The 21,539-nt window shown below is 39.6% G+C and overlaps 1 protein-coding gene across 4 annotated transcripts in view; it reads right to left on the bottom strand.

The window, feature by feature from the left end:
- Window positions 1–19,943, bottom strand: part of SNX9 (sorting nexin 9) — a 42,413-nt gene extending 22,470 nt beyond the window's left edge. The window contains exons 1-4 of one of the 4 annotated variants that reach the window (XM_083607972.1): window positions 19,891–19,943; window positions 7,357–7,443; window positions 5,962–6,036; window positions 5,055–5,162 (exon numbers count right to left, since the gene is read on the bottom strand). In XM_083607972.1, the coding sequence (XP_083464098.1) occupies window positions 5,055–5,162; window positions 5,962–6,036; window positions 7,357–7,434 (261 nt within the window). In that variant the 5' untranslated portion in view covers window positions 7,435–7,443; window positions 19,891–19,943. Of the gene's footprint in view, window positions 1–5,054; window positions 5,163–5,961; window positions 6,037–7,356; window positions 7,444–17,719; window positions 18,481–19,890 lie in introns of those variants that run through there. The other 3 variants (XM_083607974.1, XM_083607973.1, XM_083607971.1) reach the window with 3 other exon arrangements.
- Between the last annotated feature and the right edge of the window lie 1,596 nt (window positions 19,944–21,539).

Raw genomic sequence — 21,539 nt, 5'->3', positions numbered from 1 at the left:
CTGGATCCCTTTTATACAAAATGATATCACACTGACTGCTTTGTAGTCAACAGATATGTAGGTTGATCTTGGGAACAAGTTACAGGTACATATTTTTGCTAGAAGATCAGCTATTTCCCATATGAGTTCTTTAAGGCCTCTCAGATGGATGCCACATGGACACGGCGATTTGTAAATTTTTATTTTGTCAACAAGATCTAGGACTTTGTCTTTTGCCTATTTGCCTCAGTTCCTCTGTCTCCCTTCCTGTGCTCTATATATGCTGCTCTGAAGATTGATGAAATTAACCCATTCCTCCTTTTCCTCTTCTAGCACACCTTTGACATCCTTATGATCCATAGGTCCAACCACCTCTCTAGCTGGTCTCCTGCTCCAAATGTATTTAACAATTTTTTATTATTGTTGGTATTTAGATTTTTAGCATCCTTGTTTAGCATACTAATTATTATGTAGTATCCCTTATTGTCTGCTTGCATTTCTTGTGCCAATATTTATGTTATGTTTTGTTCCCCACATTTGGACAAGGCTTCTATTTTCTTACTTCTGTAGTGGTTTTAGTATTAAAAAGTTTTATTTTTTTACAAATCAGAGATGAAACAAAAAACAGGAATGATTTCTTTTGAAATTCAAATAATTATATGGAAGAAAAGAAAATAACTTAAAGCCTAAATGGGAAAAATGTTAAGACATGCCAATTCTGAACACAACATAAGCAAAACACCGTCATAAAAGGGCCATAGCTCCTACTTCTATAATCAAAGAAAATCTCTACCACGTTGTTTACTATTTGCATTTAACTCCACATCAATTAGCAGTGGAAATGAAGTATTTTAGATGTGTTGCAAATGAAATATGACTTTTCACATTTAACAGACATGCTCCAATTTAAGATTATTTTGGAGAAAAACCTTTTACATTATCAGTCCGATGATTAAATAAGATCTGCCTTGTGATCAGTTGAATATTTTGCTCACAAGTCTGAAATAAGCATTTTTTCACAAGAAATAAGCATTTTTTAACTAGTATAGGACACACTGAATTAGATCCTGTGACACTCCTGCTGCAGGAAGCAAAAGGTATAGTTAAAGGAGAAACTGTTGCATTTGATCACAGTTCATTTCATGAATGGAAGAAGCTGTCTGTGAAAACTGCATGCAGGATTCAACTTATTAAGTGTAGCAAAAGTATTACTGGCAGTGGTATACCTCTTCCTTTTAAAGATGAAGTTGCAAAGTCAATGGAATGTGTTCACGTGAGAGAAGGTAAACAATGAGCAGAGATTTAAGAGCATAATGGCTGCCCTATATTGACTGGCTTACAGACTTCATCTGAAGCTGCACCTTGTCAGCAACCTTTGATACTCTAGACCATTTGATACTTCTGGATCTCCTGAGATTGCTTACTTGTGGAGTTTCTTTGCTCTGGCCAGCTCCCACTTCTCTCAAGGAAGAAGTTTCATAGACTAATTCATTCTGGTTCTGCTTAGATTCCATTGTCAGCCTGGGTTTGGGGTTCCCAACACTTCTGAGAATGCAGTACAATTTGAGTCTCAAAAGGAGACTAGATGAGTTGGTTGCTTTTTTGTGTATCAGGATTTTTTGTGAGCAGACACAGTAGTGCAAGGAAAAGATTTGCTTGTTTTCTTGCTTCAAAATTATATTACAACAAGAACAAAAATACAATGTTTGGAATCCAAAAAACTATATAATTTTAATTTTAAGCTAGGTTCAATAACTTTAATCTGCCTACAGGAGCTAATTTATGTGCCTTGAATAGCAATCATATATGCCATATCCTTTTTGAAACTGAGGGTAGTTTGTGAAAGGGTATGAGAATCTACAGTTTAGAGAAAGAGCCAATAACTTCACCAGGCATATATTAAAAAGCTCTTCAGATCCCTGACAGTATTCCTTGCCTTTGTGTCTAATGTACCTCCTCTTCACTATCTCTGTAAAATTCTTTGGTTTACAATTTATTTTGCTATTTGTCTCCCAGTCAACCTAACTTCATTTCTAGCAGGGAGTCAAGTGAAGCAATCTTGTGGCTGGGTCCAAAGTCCAAATTCAGTCTTCTACCTATACGACTACACTGGCTGTTATTTACATTTCATCTGCCATTCTGCTAGGTCAACTTGTTTAAAATTGTAATTTTATAAAGGCTATCAAGTGATTGATTGCTTTGTATGACTATACTGAAGTATTACTCGCTATAGTTTTCAGCAGTGCTTTTTTCTGGGGGTACGCATACCCCTAAACATTTTGTGAATCTAAGTTTGGCCTCATTGAGAGGCAGTATTTCAATACGAGTAGGAAAATGAGAATACCCCTAAACATTTTTTTTAGGAAAAAAGCACTGGTTTTCAGTCCTCAACATTTTAAATAGCTAAGCAAATAGGCTTATCAATTTACGCTGCAAAGCTGTGCAAACAAATTTGCTTTTCTGAACAACAGCAGTGTTCATATTTGTTAAAAATCCTTGCACTGAAATTAAAAAGCTTCTTTTAGAATTTTAGTACATTTTAATTTTTCAGTTATTAATGAATGAACTACCCTGCCACCAACTCAAAAGTTTGTTTTCGTGTTACAAGACCTTTGACCACCACTACCTGCCTCTGACCTATGGACTACTACAAAGATTTAGGCATGTTGAAAGATATTCCTATCCAGATCCAAGTCTCTATTACAATACAGTTATGGAGGTTGTCACAGCTGTCATGAGGCCTTTCATAATAACTGGTTGAACTGCTCTAGTATCAGAGCTGCAAAGGAGTCTACTGCTGTAGGCTGAGCTTTCTGAGCCTCATGGTCTCTGGTTCCCACTAACTGAGCTGCTCAGGCCCTAACGAAGGGCAAGATGGACAAGCACAGCAAAAGCTGGGGGAAGCAGAAGTTGGGAGAGTCAAAAAGCAGCACGGTAGAGACTTAAGAACTCACAGTTGGGATGAGCAAGAATGAAGGGTCCAGAGGAACCAGTGTATGCAGGCAGACATATTAGGGGCTTTGGTATGCAGAAACAGCTAAAACATATTGTGCCACAGACTTGAGCAGTTCCTTCAAAATCTAACAAAGAACAAGGTGGGGGGGGGGAGGAAAAAGCAAGAGAAGAAGCCATTAGCAAAGAAGAAAACTGAAATAGGTGAGAAATGAGAGACTTATGTCCAAGAGCTGGAGAGGCAAGGAATTGCATATGTATTTGAAATAACCAACCAAAACTTTAACTCGGCTGATATGAGACACTGAAACATTTCAAAGCACCTTTATGCATTTGAGCTTACATGGTCATAGTACATTCAGGTGTGGCGCACCAGACCTCTCCATCTGGCACTTGAATGTGTATAGAAACTAGTAAATGTACATTCATAGCTCCACCTACTTTGGCCGTTTGCCCTGCCCACACCGGCATTTAGCCCTTCAAAGGTTGCTCAGAAGTAAATTCAGCCCTTGAACTGAAAAAGGTTCCCCTAACATGTGCATGTAAACCAAATGAGCTAGCCCCACCTTAATTGACGCCTGCTCCCTTGATGTCCACATATTCAGCAATGACATCTAGGAAGAGGGGCCTATATGTCAGCAGCTATTTATACATATTGCTCTTTCCAGATATTTAAAAATTTGGAATGGGCCTGCTGTGGTGGTTGGTGGCATGGCTAGCCAGTGGAGCTCCATTTCAGCCTCACACATACAAGGGATGTATAGGCTCTAACGGGAGAAGGGGACTCGTGTTTAGGAGAACCAAATGGGTAACACGGAATATTCAGAGTTTCAGGCAGTGACAGCGACAATGGATCTAGCGACAAATGGAGCTACTTGGCCAAGATATGCAGGCTGAATGAAAAGAGGTTAGGTACCTGGAGGCAGGGAAGAAACAGGAAGAGAGCAAACTCAGCAATCGGCTGATACATTACAATAGAAAGGAAGAACAAGTGGAGGCGACAGAGAACTGAGCAACAGAAAGGCCAATAAGGAAATGGATTTCAGAAATAACTCACACAGGAACTAACAGGTCAAGAAACTGTATTTTGTTTCCTCTTTCCTGCCAACGTGGACAGTCAAGGATGCTGGCTGGTTGATGTGATATAGACACATAGGATCCAAGCGGGGATAAGAGAGAACCTGGGATCAATCTTCATACAGGGGTGCTTAAGATCTGGTGCAAAATGTTCAACTGCTAACAGCTGACAAAGAGCTATCAAATTCAACGCATATTTATGTGAACAGTTGGATGACTCTGTGATTATAGACAGTTGTTAAGACTAGTTCTGATAAAATGTATACCGCACATATCAGGAAAGGTAAAGACAAGTCCAAGAGGATACCAGCATGGTTAATGAGCAGAGTAAAGGAAGCTATACAGATTCATGGAACTGTAGTGTTAGAAAATACCATGAAGATCATCTAGTCCAACCCCCTGCAATGCCAGAATCTTTCACCCAACATGGGGCTCAAACTCACAACCCTGAGATTAAGAGTCTCATTCTTTACTAACTAAGCTATCCCTCATGGAGAAGAAGGAAGTCTTATTTTAAAGAAGGAAAAACAAGAACAAAGAAGGAACAAAAGCTGTGGCAAAATTAATACAAGTGAACAATAAAGAATTTCCCACCACAAAGAGAGATGAGACACATTAATGGAGAATAGGTTTATCAACCACCATGATAACTAACTGGAATCTCGTATGCCCAGAGAATGCCAGTACCTGGAGTGCAAATAAAAAAAAGGAGAACCTTTGGCTGTTTATGGCTTCCTAAAAGAAATCTGGTTAGTCATAGAAAAGCGATTCTGGATTAGACAGAGCTTTGGTCTGACCCAGAAGAGATCCAATGTAATGTTAGCAGAACTTTCCCATTCATTTCCCTTACAACTATGTCAATAAATGAGGAGTTAATTTTCAAAGGATTAAAGAACACCTGAGGTTGTCTTTTCCATGCAGGTTAGAGTAACTCACAACAAGGGACTTCAACAAGCTTCTTTGGTTCAATACAGTCTGTCATGCTTCTGGTGCTCAAGAAAACATGCTCTAAAGAAAGTTGTTTTTTTTAAAGAAACAAGACCTACCTGGCTATTGGTTTTTGCTGCTTGCAAATTAGCCTGTGCAGTAGAGAGACCATCGAAAAAGGCTTGGTCAGCTACTGAAATTCCATCTTTGGTACCTTCAGGTAGAATCTGAAAAACAGAATGCTGCTGAAAATACATTTCTAAAATAAAATGTCAACTTTATATTAAAGAAAAGTCACACTCTGAACACACTCAGTGATATCAATGGACTTAAGTTCTCTGTGAGACTCATTCAGATGGCATAGTGTGTTTATGGCTGAAGACAGGACACCCATCACCCTAAACACTCATATTGATTTTAATTGTATTTTTATTGCTTCTTTTATTGCTTATATTGTATTCTATTATACTATAATATGGAATTCAAACTGTAATACAATAAAATCCAATATGTAAGAAATTAAAGAAGCAATAAAAATACAATTAAAAATAATACAGCATCTAGCACAGCACACTGTGACTGCTACAAGAGGCAGAAAAACCATTAAATGATTCACAAAGATGCTCAGCAATTTTCAAATGGTCCCCGTGAAAAACATTTGAGAACCACTGCCTTACTGTATCACTCTATGTGCATGCACTGAACATACAAGACGGGAACAAGCCCTGTTTCATTCCATCTTCCATTTAAGTAAGAACAAACTGCTTGTAAGTAAGAACAACCCTAATTCAATGGAACTTGCTCCCAGGTAAGTGGAGTTATGATTGCAGCTCCAAGCAGACTGCAATTTGGTTTTTAGTGTACTATAGGCCTCTTATATGTACAAACACAGAAACAATGGTGTGATACTGTATCTCACTTACTGACTTACAAGAGTGTATGCTTCCAGTTTTTTTAAAATGGTTATCTATAGAATATGTAGTAATTTCATTTTATCTCACCGATTAATATCATTTTGTAACTTACTTCAACATAATCTGTGGGAACAAGTCCTCGTTCTCCTTTGCTGTTTTTGCCTTCCAGCCAGCCTCCACCTACATCCTACAACAAAGAAAAACAAATGTGTTAAGTAGTTAAAATTATGAAGACAATAAATTGTAAGTTTAGTTATTTTAAATGCATTCCAAATGTCTTTTTAGCATATTCATGTTTTCTTAGTATCACGTTTTTGTTCCAAGCTTCCTCCAAAGCACAATGGGGTCTCCCAATTAATAGAGCAACCTAAACCCCTGATACAATGTGCTGGAAAGTTTTTAATGCAGCACAAGTATCCCTCCACTCAGAAGCTACTGCTACTGGCATCTCCAAAAGCTGCAGTTGATGACCTCTCCACCCCCCAAAAAAACTCAGCATTTCAGAAGTGGGGCTGTGCTGGCACAGGATTTGCTGGATACTGAGGGGCTCTGCTGCTGATCCAGGGTTCTTAAACATAACAGCCTAGGAGCCCACACAGCAAAAGGGTATTGTTTCCTGCACCCCCATCTTCTGTCCTGGCTGGCATGAATGGTGGGACTGTTGATGCAGCACACCATCAAGTCCCACCACTGCCAGTCAAGGGATAGCATTGCAGTCTTATTATCACAACCACCATAGGAGCTAGGTCAGCTTAAGAGACAGCGAAGGCTAAGCAGTCTATTTCATAGCTGGATGAAAATCGGAATTTGAGTCCAACATATGACATCATATTGGTTCTATGAAAACCTGACGCAGCTACATACAGCTGCAATCCTACACATGTTCATTTTGGAGTAAACCCCGCAAGTCAAGTGTTTAGGCTTGATCAGTTCGAGTTGGATCTATTCAACTTGCCAGCAATTTCAGCTGGCAGATTTGATGGAAGCAGATATACCTATTGAACTATTAATTTTTCCATTTTTTTTAAAAAAAAGATTATGAATTTAGTCACTAAGAATGCAAACAAAACACAAACCTGAGCATGCTTAAGCAGAAGCAAGTCCAAAATTCAATGGGACTTCCTTCCAAGCAAGGCTACATTTAAGTTATAGCTCCAATATCATTATATCATATGTATGTTTGCCCAAGATATATTTGCAACTTTGAGGCACAGTTCAAAGAACTACTTGTAACTAATAAGTCTATAGAATTCCAGTCCCGTCCCCTTAGAAAAATGCATAACAGTGACCAACTCTTTTTATGGCTTCCTTTTAAGTAAGTAAGTAAGTAATGTATCTATTAACTTGGAGGGTAATGGCAAATCTACTAAGACAGAAGGGAAATGTGCAAGTTGTGTATCTGTAGGTTTCAGGTTCAATAATATGGTAAATACGTGATGTTTCTACACCAAACTTCCAGGAAGTAGGTTTATGTATGGTACTTTGATTTCCACTGACTGCATCTTACCGGATTGGTAACTGTGATGATTTCTCCTTCATTAACTGTCAGCTCATTGTTTCCAGGTTCAGCAGCAAAGTCATACATAACCCGAGCCTGTAGATGTGCAAAAACTATATCAGTGACAACACTTCTGTGTTTAGTTAAAGGTTCATAGCAAACATTTGTAGGAAACCAGAGTTCAAAAGAAATGATGTTATAGCAGAGAGGAATTGGTGACACATCACTTGTTACGGTTAGCACTTTGAAAAACTTGGAACTCCAAAAATTTATGTAAAACCTGCTATCAGTAAAAATCAAAACTGTAGACACAATCAGGTCTCAAGTACCAAACCTGATTATTGCTTAATTTTCTGAGGAAATTTAGGAATCTCTCCACCACCAACCACCAACCTCAAGTCTACACTGTCCACCCAGCCCTTTAAAGCACCTTCACAAGGACCAGAAGTTTGAATACCACATTCAACCTAATTAGTAGCTCACAGCACTCTTATATATCAAAATGCCCTCACTTAAGTCTGAGGATTGATCTCATAAAAAAAGACCTCTAATAATTTGCACTTAATGGATGCATGACAGCTCTACCATAAATTGCTCTCCATCCCCAAGGATGAGCAATGTGGGGCAGAAATAAGGCCCCTTATCCACATGATGTATAGCTAGTTGTCCAGTTGTAAACCTTTATGGGGTGAAGTTTTGGTAATTACAAAGGCCTGGTTAAAAAGGAAAGTTTTTGCTTTGTGGTTGAAGATATAATTTAGTCCTGGAAACCTCATATTATTTCAAATATGTGATTTTTGTTATTATTGAATTACACCGCTGGTATTTGGAATGTAATGTCATGCATGATGCTTCAAGCACCATAAGGAGAAGTCGTCACCTTCTATACAGCAATGGATTAACTATTTGATCCCCTGTCCTATCCTTATTTAAACTAGCAATGTGTTAGTATGCGAAGATAGCATTTCAATTTCCACTTTTAGTTTTTGTATGAATATTTATTTGCATTGTTCAGAAAAAAATATTGCTGAGATCAGGAATCAACAAAATCTACAGCTCTCCACTCATTTATGTACCATGAGTAGGGAACAGGAGTCAACAAGGTCTCTTTTCTCCCTATGGAACTAATTACGTCACACAAACAAAGAAGTGGAACAGTAACTCCAGGGCTTTGTATTTTATTATAAAAAATACTTATATCCTGCCCCACAGAGCATACAATCTAAGATTGGACACAGGAAAAACAACTAAGGGGAGGGAAAGGGAGGTGGAAGCAAACGGGAATGCAATATGCAGTTGTTTCAGTTACATGTGCTTAGGCTTAATTACAGGTTTGGTTTCAATCAAAATTGGTCCCCAATGTGGCTTACAAGAATTGTGCATTCTGTGTTGTTCCTGCTCAGTTAAAAACACAAGAATAAGTTGGTTTAAAAAAATAATAAATTAAAGCCACTTACTGAATCTTCATAAGATATACTATCAGTTTTCTGGTTTTGTCAAATGCAACAATGTTCATTGGGGACTGGCAGCACCCTAAGAAGTTGCTTTGAATCAGCAGTTGAAAATTAGATCTTATTCTGGCCATCTTATATCCATCCTCCATCTGCTGGACTCCACAGCATCTGGTCCTGATAAGGGTGTGTTTCTTACAAATGAGCCCCAACAATGCATTCAGTTGTGGCGTACACTATTTAATAGACGGCTGTGCTATTCATGCTCATTTCCATGCTTTAGTCAGGGGTGGGGAACTTGATCCAATTGGCAGGTTTCCTCCAACCCTGTAGGCCAACTTTGATTGGTGGGCACCTATTTATCAATCAGCTGAATCATTTTTATGTCAGATGACAACTTAAAAAGGGCTCACTGAGCAGCTTTGAAGGCTAGTTGCAGCACCAATCAGTTGACTGGTAATGACAGAAAGTCCCACTTACCAAGAAACTGACCAGGCCCAGAAGTCAGAGATTCCTGACTGCTTCTTATTAAGTGAAGACTAAAACACTGAGGGTGTTCTACTGTCAGGAAAAACAGGGCAGTTTATCTTCATATTACTGAAGTGCCATATGCATGATAAAAGTAAGTTGCAGCAGTGTCCTTCTCATAAGCTGTTTGAAACCTTGAAAGCTAATGGGTTGTGGAACACAGTGGTGGACAGTGTTGCTAGCTAGTCAAATTTTGACTGCAGAAACACATGCTGATAATGCTGTCGTGTTGTATAAAGTATTAACAAGAAGACTGTCATTCTGCCGGTATCATCCTATGAAAGAATTAAATAAATCAGCTGATAGTAGAAAGCTGTCCTTACTCTACTTCCCTTGTTTTGGACTTTTTGCTTGTATTAGTAGTGTAAACCAGTAATTTGCGTGTGCTTTCCATTTGCCTTGAGCTCACCAATTTCCTTCTCTACTAAGTTCATTAAATATGTACTTTCAGAACTTGCCCTAGTTTTGCACATTTCAAAAATGAAATATTATTAGAATTAACTTTTGTTCAGAAAGTATTTGTTCACTACGAAACCAAAAACTAATTTCTTGTTAGAGCATGAGACTCTTAATCTCAGGCTTGTGGGTTCAAGCTCCACGGTGGGCAAAACATTCCTGCATTGCAGAGGGTTGGACTAGATAACCCTGGTGCTCATTTCCAAATCTACAATTCTATGATTCTATGAAAAGTACGAGTCCAAATTAACCACATATTTTATAATGTAGCATGGAAAAGATGATAAATTCTGCCTAATTTTTATGTAGACCATATATTGTCCACATTTATTGCCTGGATGATTGATTATGTGAGCCTTGTGCAAGGCACAGATGTTATTTAAACAATTATGAATATACAAACATATTGTAGTAAGGAATTCATTCTTAGCACATAAAACTGGTTGGATTACTGTCAGGAAACCTGCCTGGGTGTTTCAGAAACAAACAGGGATGCCACTCTGGGAAACAATTACTAGCACTGTTGAGTGGAAATAAACTCTTCAGCAAAATGTAATTGCAACATGTTCCAAGTCTTTTCCAGACACAAAAACATTCTCAGAATGATATTTTTCCACATGGTTTCTAAAATCTCACTGACTATGCAGAATACATGCCTGTTGAAAATATATTTTAATGCTGTTTTAACCACTGTTTTACAAATGGACTGTATATCTAGCTGTGTGTCAGCAGCGGCTCAACGAATGAAAGGCCACATCAGAGTCTACCTCAGCGCGGTGCGGGGACTGTCCAATCAGTCCCCGCGCTGCTGAAAAGCCATGTTGGGATTGCTTGCCACCCCCTACTGCGCTAAGGAAAAGCGGGCTCTCAGCGGGTTTTCAAATGGCCCTGCGGGCCAGATTCGCAACTCAGTTGGGTCCTGCAGGCCCTAGATTGAAGACTCCTGCTCTAATGAGTCAATAAAATGAGCACTGTTCCAAGATGTTTTGCTCCTACATTGTTTTCTTAAGTTCTAAATTATCTTGGAAGAATATTTTTTTTAAAAAAAACTGCTGAGCTTCACCAAGCCTTTAAAAAACGGAAGGAAGAAATCTGTTCTGTCAATTAAGGCCAAAGCAAAGAGTTTCATTCCCTACATGCAAAGATTCCTTGCCCTAACCAAAAAGAAATAAGGGGGGGTGGGTGGAATCCAGCACACAACCATGTTTATGGAAATGTTGGGTTACCAGCACAGCAAGTAATGCCATTAAAGTTGCAGGGAAGATAACCATTTTCAGGAATGAACACCCCATATGGCAAAATATACTATTTCTATCACTCAGTAGCATAATGGAGCAAAAAAGGACAGCACTTTCACAATTGTTTTCTTGCTCATCCTTGCAACAGGATGAGACTGCAAGAAAAAAAGAATGACTGTCTAGGATACATAGTACATCCACATGAAGTAGAAGCAACAATGGGGCTGTCAATAAAGCTTCCATTAAGCACTAAACACTGGCCACACTCACACACAACACTAAGCCAAACCAAGGCATAATGTGAATAGACTGTTCCCAGGGAGAAAATCAGTCACTTTGATGTTTCCCAGTCTTTTTAGCTCAGTTTGGCTTAGCATGTCATCTGAATCGTGATTAAGCTCTCTCTTCCTTAACTATGATCTGTAGTCAAGGATTGCTCTAGGGTTACAGATCATGGTTAAAAAGGAGAGAGCTTAACCATGATCCTGGGTTCAAGTGACAAACTAAGCCAAACTTTGACTTAGTTGTTGCACAGAACAAAAAGGACCAGGAGGGTGGAAAGTAGATGCAAGCTTGCCTCCAAGAGAAAGAATGTTCACAGAGTCCCTGTAAGCCGTAGTCTGGCTTATTGCATGGGCAAACCAAGCCATTATCATTTAAGAGTCCCAAGCAATGAGGAAAGGGTAGCATAGCTCAGTGGTAGAGCATATGCTTTGTAAGTAAGAAGCCCAGAGTTCAATCCCAGCCATCTCCAGGCATGGCTGGAAAAGACTTCTGAAACACTGTAAAGGCACTGCCAGCTGGCATAGTAGACAGCATAGTAGCTAAATTGACCAATGGCTTCACTCACTGTAACACAGCTTTCTATTTATCATTCATTAAGTTTGATATCTCCCCTTCAAGTACATGAGGGCTGCTTACAATAAAATATTAAGCCACTATAAAATAAGCTAACGACTGAACATCTATAAAAGCAGCATAACATTAATATTAGAGTAGAAAAGCCAAAAATTTAAAAGCCTAAGGAAAATAAAAATGACATTACCTGACACCAGGCACATCAAGTGTACTTTTCTGGGGAGAGCATTCCAAAGTCCTATGCTTCCTACCATGTGAAATAGTTCTGATCATTCTTATATGACATGGGAAAAATATGGCATGCTATCACAAATGTGTCCTAGGAAACAGTCTAGCATAGGCCCTGCCACAATTCCTGACATTGGTGCAGTTAAGTTTTGAGAAAGGAGGCCTTCAGTTCTTTGCATCACCAGAATCCTGACTGAACTGAACTTTGGCATGGCAGAGGTGGGCTTGATTTTCCTTTGTTTCAAAACCTTTTTTCCCTGAGTCCATTCGTATCAAGCTGGAGGAAAGGGGAGGGTTCACCATCATGAGTTCTAATATACGGTAATTGAAAAGTATAAAGTCACCATCTGGCCAGAACAAAGGAAGATTGTAACTGAAGTCATGTGTTCATGTTCCAAGAAGATTATTTTTGTATCATCTGAAATCAATTCATGCCTGTTCATAGACTCCATTTGTAACTATGGGAAGGTATCTTTAAAAGGGATGCTCTACATAAAAATAATTATCTTTTATCCAGATGATCTCCAATTTTCTCAAATTTATGCCAAAGAAAAATAACTTCATTTCAATAATGGAAATGTCCTTTTCCCTTAACCTGTTACATAGGGATGCAAACAACGGCACTTGTTAAGAATGGTCATTTCTCAACAATTATGAAAAAAAATGAGGTGTGCTTGTTGTTCTCTGACACAACATATTGGCAAAATGTGGCACAATTCACATTTCATTGTAAACCATAGTTAATGATTTACAGTAAATACACAGTTGACTCCCCTTGGTAAAGCATTATGTCTGAACTGGGGATCGTGGTTCATGGCAAGCTAAGCTTCTCGGTGTGCCACAACACTTCCAGCTATATTGTGTTTGTTCAGCATGTCATTGGAAATATACCAACTATTGTGAATTCACAATAAATTAAGAGGATCCAAAACTTTTCTCCCCATGGACCACTTTAGTTTGGCTGGGGGTTTTGGCAAACAACTTAATGGTTCTTCTGTCTCTTGCAACAATTGTAGGAACCTGTGCTAGATGCTGTTATGATTTTTAATTGCATTTTTATTACTTCTTTTATTTCTTATGTTGTATTGTTTTGTATTAGTTAGAATTCTATAGAATTAACATTGTAAAGGTTCTTCACAGGCAACAAACTACTGTAACTAAATGAAACTTAGTCTATAGACCACAGTTTGGAAAACCCTGCAATAAATGTCAAGGTTTTGAGGTGTTATCAAACTGTGCCACAACAAACTAGCATGGTTACCTCACTAGAATTAGCTATTTACAAAAGCAAGAGAGTTTGCTTTCTTTGGGGGCACCTACTCTCAGATCAAAGTAGTGTAAATTCTTACATTTACTGACAGAGATGATGGAATGATGGTCCAGTTTTGCAACAACCAGCTAGACTAATGGCCTATATTAGTCTCTTCCAACCTTATGAGATCCTGACTATCCTAACACACATGTCCTCAAAAAGGGCAAAACCCCATTCTTGATTATGGCAAGAGAAACATTACCTCATTAACAGGAGGTTTTTAAGAAGAAGTTGAATGGCCATCTGTCATGGATGTCTTAGCTAAGATTCCTGTATTGCAGGGGGTTAGGCTAGATGACCCTCGGGTACCTTCCAACTCTGCAATTCTATTATTCTATATGTCACTTGCTCACCTAAAGCAAACAGTTTTCCCAATTGCAAGAGCCAGGTCATCAAGTTGCACCCACCTCTCTCAGGTTAACTCTGGACACACACGCATACATGAAAATTCTACATCATTGCACATATAGTACACTCATTTCACACAGAATGTGAATGAGAATTACATGGGTAGACTAAGTTGTCTGCCATTTAGCTTTACAGAGCCATTGGTCTTTTCAGCTTTGAGAAGCACATATTTGCAGCTAACCATTTTAAGTTTCTGGCTGGCAGTTTTTATTGCCTGTATCTTATCATCCATGGACTTAAATGCTGAATTTCAATTTCTGAAATAACCAGGTTTAAATATCATCCAATTAGTTGTTTAAAATAGCACTTTAATTTTTTTAAGTTAATTTTTGAAAATGTGAACATTGCTTCAGGTACCTGCAACTCATATTGAGAGTTAATAATTCGAGAATGTAAACAAAACAGACTATGAAACAATGTAGCACAAGCCTTCCATTTTTAAGCTTTTTATTATTCCTGAATGCTTCCCAGAATTTCAGATATTTTTATTTATTATTCACAGTACAATTTCACGTAAGCAAAAGACAGGGCAATCCTCATTTGACTTTAGAAAACTAGCCAAATAAAAGGATGCAGCAAGCTTCTATGTTTACACAATGAAGTTGCATTTGTTTGGCACTGAAACAATGATCCTTCACTTCCTTTCAACACTGAAGTAAGCAAGCACCAATTGGACTACGTTTCTGCTACTGCCTAAGCGGAAAACCTTCAATAGCTTTGGCTTTCAACAGCTGGCAAGAGGAAATTCACATTGCACTCTGGTATTAAAAGTGCTTTGTAAATATATTTCCATGCCATACTGGAAAGGGACATCAACAGAGCACAGTACTATAAACCTGCAAAACTAAGCAATAGCTTTAGATCTCCTCAAAGTGTCCAAAATCTAGGCATATACTTCCACTGATGAATAACTAAGATAAGATTTTTTTTCCACAGGAGGCATTAGACTCGAGAAAAAGTGCCTATGCAAGTCAAATAGCTTATGAATAGACATGTCACTGTACCCAGGCTCTATCAAACAGGCATACAGTGCATCTCAAACTTTGGCTTCTCTTCCAAACTTACTCTACCCTTTGGCGCCTTCCCTCAGCTGATTGGCATGTTAGTGCACAGATTCTGTGAGCATGTGCATGTGAGCATGTCCACCACTTTGCGTAAGGACTCACAGATTGAGGCTGAGAGACTAAAAACTTTCAGCAGGAATTCCTTCCTTCCTCTCATCCCAACTCGTGCCAAGCTCAAGTACCACTCACCCAATGCGCTCTTCACTGGACTGCATACAAGAATGACTGCAGATTATTATCTTTACAGCAGCTCCTTCTCCACAGGTGCATGGAGTCCTTCAGTAAAAATCTACATATGCCCCATTTTAAAGCAAGCCAGTAAAGAAAAAGTTATAGCAAATTCCACTGAGTGGTGGAAAGTGAAACAAAACTGCATTTCCAATTAGTGGCCTTTCTCTCCCGCTCTTCTTTTTCTTAAAGAAGGAAAGCATGTTACTTCATCAACTTTTTACTCAACTACTGCCAAAGGATATTAAAACTATCAAAACAGTTATTTTTATTTTTGTTGATTTGTTCATTATTCAGCTGTCATTACACTTTTTAATATTATATTATCCGGTGTCTAGGTCCAGACAAGGAAAGGAACTCAATTAAAATAAAACCAGAGCAGCAAATTAAACAAAAAACTCTTCCATTCCAATTTTTGCTGTAAAATGGAAACCACTTGATTTCCACAGCCCTGTTCACAATTATATTTAAGACCTCATAACTGCACATCCTAGACTAGTAATAATACAGAATACCAATAATTTTCATAATAAAAGTGTAAGAAAACAATCTACCTTGGTCATATACTTTAAACTGAAAACTCACACTGAACTTTAAACTGAGAACTCACACTGAAGGAGTTTCAATACTCTTTCTGTGGTTATTATACCTAAAAACACCACTTCAAAGGAAAGAGCTATCTATAGCCACGGGTGAGGTAAGAGTATTACTCAGCAATTGTTCCTTGTGACTAGTTTTTTAAAACTTTGTCTTTACTCATTTTTTCCTTTCCTACTTGAATGCTGAGTACTCAAAAATAAAGGATAAACTATAAAGACCTTTATGCCTTTCTGAACATAAGGATCAATTTAATCAGTACTTATATCCAAGTTCTCTCTAATTTACCTTTCCTTTTTCAGTACTCATAATTCAAGCAGGAAAAGGAAAAGGAGTTGGGACCAACTTTTTAAAACTTGTCAGAAAAGTAACACGAGTGACAATATGGCCTGAATTGGTCTGCAATAAAGAAGTGGACTGAGGCCCATTGTGATTGATCTGATTCAGTCCTGCTTATGCCATGGATACAGTATATCCACAGATATATTTACTTTGGCATCTCGTCTATAAAATGAGATGAGTTGCCTGAGGGATATTGCAATAATAATGAATTCTGTAAAAACACTTTTGCAAAGTTAGAGCATTCCACATCACAGACAGCAGTAATAATTACAGTGTTTTAGAGAGTGCTAGGCCTGTTGGTCTTTTGTTTTAGTTTCTGAAAGAATATTTAAGAACTCCAAGAATTAAACCACTTAAAAAAAACAGCTTTATCTGGGTAACAGAAGCGTCCAAAAGCATGTCTAAACATTAAAATGCCATTCTAAAGCATATGCATAAACTGAGAAGCAAACATGGTCTCTTTCTTTAAGAATACCGGTAGATACACCACCTTTCATTTTCCCCTCATCATGTGTAGGTTGGAAATACTAGTTATAAATATACACGTGACCAAAACTAACATATGATGTAATCAAGGAAAGGAAAAAGGACGTATTAAAAACACCTGGTGGCCAATTTTTTACTGCTTGATCTTAGAACTAAAAACAGTAACAGAATGAAGTAGCTGTAGAATTTAAACATTTACAGTATGAAAACAGTACTGATTTTTTAAAATAAGTTTCCACACAGACTATGCTAACATCAATCAGCTGCTGCTCCCTTGAGATATCTTAGCACTTTTCCCCGCCCCAGAAAAGTATTTTTGAAATGTTTTCTTGCAGCCCAGAAAGCACATGTAGGCTGTAACTCAAAACACACTAGTAGGAAAGACCAATTGAACACTATGGGATTTGCTTCCCGGTAAACATGCATAGGACTTGGCTGTTAGGATTCTATCGGTTGTAATGTCTGCATTACTTCAAGCAACTTTTCAAAATTACAAAACGGAACAGATACTACCAGAAGGACAACCAGTTAACACGCACTGTGTACAAAATGTGATGACACCTAGGAATGGAGTTGGGAAGCAGGTTTTTTCTTTCTTCACTGACACATATTACTGTCTTCAAACCCTGAACTTGGGGAAAAGTTAATCATGGAGGAACAAGAGTGTTTGTCTCCTAGAAGAGAGGAGCCTTTTAACACAGCGAGTCATTCATTTCACTGTTTACCACGGATTAATGAAAATATCGCCAGTGGAAAGAAAACTCTTTCCAGAGGCACTCAGAAGTTTGAAGGCTGCTCTTCCCCAGCCATTTGCTGAGACCACAGCGGAGAGTTGTGCTGGAGGCCCAAACGCACGTTTGCCCGTCCGCCTGGAATAGATTAAACTGTGCCAAGTGACTTCAACTGGGGGGGGGGTGCCCCTCAGACGCCGCCCTCCGCCATGCCCCGCTCCTCAAGCCAGCACCGGACCCCGGCGCGGGCGGGCGGACAGGCAAGCCAAGAGTCCCGCCAAAACGCCCTCCGGTTCCTCCCAACCCCCAGAGAAACGCGCCCCACTTGCGAGCCGTTCCCTCAGAAACTACACCCCCCACCCACCCGAGTTATTTGAAAACAAACAAAAAGCGGGCGGCGCTGGGGAAGGGAGGCTGCCGTGTGCAGGGCTCGCTTTCTGCTCACCTTGGTGGCCATGGCGGGGCTGCGTGTGCCACCCCCACCAGCAGGGAATGAGCTCCGGGGGGCTCCTCTGGGTCCCTCCTAGTGGGCCTCGGCGCTGGGGGAGGAGAGAAAGGAGGAGGAGGAGGAGGGTGGCGGCGGCGGTGGCTGCCGCGGCTCCTGCGCCCTCAACCAGCCAACCAGCCCCCAGCCGCCGCCTCTTCCCCGGAGTTGGTCGGGCTCCCCCGGCAGATGGGAAGGCGAAGCAGCTCCCGAGCTCACGACAAAGCCGAGCCCCCTGCGCTTCCTTTCGCCTGCCTTTCTCTTTCCCTTCGCCTCTTCCTCGTTCGCTCGCCCATATCCAGGGGCGGAGTTTCACGGAGGGCGTCCCGAAACCCAGGCGAGGGAAGAGGGACGGGAAGGAGCCGCGGAGCAGCCCTTTCCGAAGGGAACCCGCCCACCGACCCACCCTTCGCCGCGCGCACGTGATGCCTCCCGAGGCCGCCGCTGCGGGCAACTTCTCCACAGAGAAGAGCCGTCAGCGCCCACTTTTTGGTCCCCGTCGTCCCCACATCCCGTCTCTGCCGACGTGGTTAGGACAAGCTCTAATACTCGTCGGCTAAACTTTTTCCGGCAGTGTTAAGCCATAGCATCGAAGTGTCTGTACTGATCCCGTAGCAAGCAGTAGCAGCAGCAATAATAATAATGATTTCGAGCAGCAGCTAAGAAGCTGCGCAGTGTCCCCACCCCACGTCTCCCGTGACACCGGCAGGGTTAAGGGAAAACGCACAGCAGATCCTGAATTTGTCAATTGCATAGGAGGAGCCTAGAAGGTGGGGTGAGGGGACCTGTGGCCTATCAGATGCTGCTGGATCCCAGCTCCCATCATGCCTGACTTATTTGCTATGCTGGCTGGGGCTGATGGGAATTGTTGTGCAACATCTGGAAGGCTAAAATATCCCCCATCATTGCTTCTAGATTACGATAAGAAACAACTGGAGATCTTTGTTTCATTGGGAGCACACATATGGGCCCCGATTTCTTCTTCAGCCTTGACTGCTGAGGAGTGCTGTAGTAATCCAGTGTAGGTGTGGGATGGGGGGGATAGTTGTTTAAGGGTCAGCCGGCAGCCTTCACAGACTAGATTCCACCTGTATGTAACAATTCTCTGCTCCTTACAATGAACTAAACTCAATCCTAGGCTGTTAGGTATTCCTAAAACCCCTGAAATAAGATGATCAACTGCTCATTGCTTGCTCCTTAATCTTAAATACAGTGACTTGAAGGGGCACTCTCTTTATTTCATTGCAGCTTTACGACATTCCCCCTGCCCCCACAAGAGTGCTCCAACTCTTCTGCTGTTGGAGGGTGAAAAAGTCATGACAACTGCAGATCCTAGCAGAATGTCGAAAGCAGGCAAAACTTTTAAAAAAGTTTGACTCTGTGAGAAACTGGTCTGACACAGGAAAAGAAACCACATTTCTCCCTCATCTCATGTAATTTCATATTTGTTCCTGTTATGTATTGGGTTTAACACATGTTATGTTACAAGGTGCGTTCTAACCAATTGTATAAGCATTGGTAGACGAACGCACCTTGTAACATAAACATGTGTTAAATCCAATAGATAACAGTTCCTGAAAGTGAGATTTCTTCCCTGCTGAAATAAGGTACCGTAATTAGCAGATAAGCCTCAATTTCATTCCTGCCACCTTTCTAGTCTCTTGCTACTAAAGCTGAGTTCCATAAAGATTTTATGATGGAAGGGTGGGGTGGAATCTACTTGGTGGGCAGGGACACATGGTGGAGGCACTTTTCTTTATGGTTCACAACATGAATTATTCTAGTCCAGGAGCACTGTGGCCTACTGAGATGATAACCAGCACATCATAGGATATGTGTAGTCTAAAGCAGAGAGTTCCAAAATGATTTTGAAGGCTACATTCTCCACCCAGCAAATAAATGAACGTGTCCTACTCGCTCCATTTTGTGGCAATGGCCTTGTTAAAAACTTTACTTCTTAAAAAATAAGTTGTGACAGAGATACAGTATATATCAGGATGTTCTGTGGTTCATATTTCAGGTTGAAGAGGAATGTTAAAAATGATTCACGGATTTATCAAAACTCCCAAAAATCTTAACTTCGTGCCACTGCCCATTTAATCCAGTGGAGGAATCTGATACTTGGTGCTTACAAACTCTACAGCCTCTGATGATTATAGAAGCAGAAGAGAGCAGAGTAAACACTGTCAGGTATGTTATATCTGATAGTCTCATCAGCATGGGATGAACACATAGTGCAGTGCATGATGATATCATCACATAATTACATCATTATATAATGACTTTTTAAAAATTCATCCAAAATCAGATAAGATTTTTAACACAAAGCAAAGAAAGAGCCTCAAGTGCCCCGAGCAAAGTGGTTTTAGAAAATATAAAATTAAATCAAAATTGGAAGTTCAGAATTGTTGAAAGCTGTATGGATACCAGAGAAGGTGTAGGGTCGCTACTCCCACCTTTTCTGACAGGGCTCCTGTCTTTAAGACCTATGTGAGAGGCTCCAAGTGAAGCATTTCTCATCAGCACATCTCCATGGTGGGGAAAGCTAAGAATAACTGATAATCAGTAATTTAAAGATGATGATTGTAACTTTTAATCACACAGACATAACGATCTGTTAAAATGAGTTTTGCAGTGCAAAATGTGGAGCAAAACTTGGTGTTACTAATTTTATCAAGGAACCTGAGAGTCATGCACTAACCATCTACCTCTGTCCAAGAGGGAATGTAAGCAGCAGCCATACCTGCAAAACCACTCCAGTTTAAGACAAAAATAGACAGGTACAGGTTTTTCACCATTTGTTGCTCTGAATGTTCTTTTTGTCTGATGTAATATGTAACTTACAGTGCAGTCTTGCTATACGTGTCTACTCAGAAGTAAGCCCTCAGTTAAATGGGACTTACTCCCACATGATGGTGTATGATTGCAGCCTTAAGCATTTGCATCACTACAGAAACCAGAACTTTAAAATTAGATACAATGAACTATGCAAAGCATAAACATTCAGATATAGCCATTTCATCCTTTTTAAGAAAAATAAATCATATTAATACTATGAAACTCTAAAGCATATTATAAAAGGATAAGATCCTGCTATCGTTGCAACCCTACCTTCAGGTACAGTCTTTGTTGTGAAATCAAGTTACAAATTTATTTATTTTTGTGAATAAAAATAACTGTGTATGAATTCTTACTAATAAGAACACTTCCCTTATTAGTAACAATACACTATCTTTATTCAGTGCTCTAATCACTCATGCATGTCACCCTATTTAAAACTCCCCCAGAAGGAAACATTAACGTCATGGTATTTCCTTTTAAGTACTGTATTTCATCTGAGTAAATTTAGCTTTTCAGATAGGGCAGCAGTAGTACAAAGCAGCCCCATCTTCCTCTTTCATAATTTCCCCCCATCATTAAGAAGGCATTTGTTGGCCTGATTACACTCCCTACAGCCTGCAAAGGATCTAAATACTGGTCTGCATTTTAATGAATTGCCTTTCTCTGTGCTTTTATGCAGATATAAAATGACAACAATTCTACAAAGGCATTTTTAATAAGCTGACAAACTTACACAATGAAATTCAGGTCTTAATTGTAAAGACTGGAGGCTGTTACATATTTCCAAAATAAGACGAGACAGTGTTTCATGTAATTTTGAAATATTTTATTTGCAGGACAATCTCACCTGTGCCCAACACAGGTTATTAGTTTTTGTTATTGTCAGTGCTTTTTTTCTAAAAAAATGTTTAGGGGTACTCTCATTTTCCTACTCATATTG

Source organism: Podarcis filfolensis, assembly GCF_964270895.1.
Source record: "Podarcis filfolensis genome assembly, chromosome: 3".
NCBI classification, from domain to species: domain Eukaryota; kingdom Metazoa; phylum Chordata; class Lepidosauria; order Squamata; family Lacertidae; genus Podarcis; species Podarcis filfolensis.
Note: the sequence above shows the minus strand (reverse complement) of the source record. Positions and strands in the feature narration are given on the sequence as shown.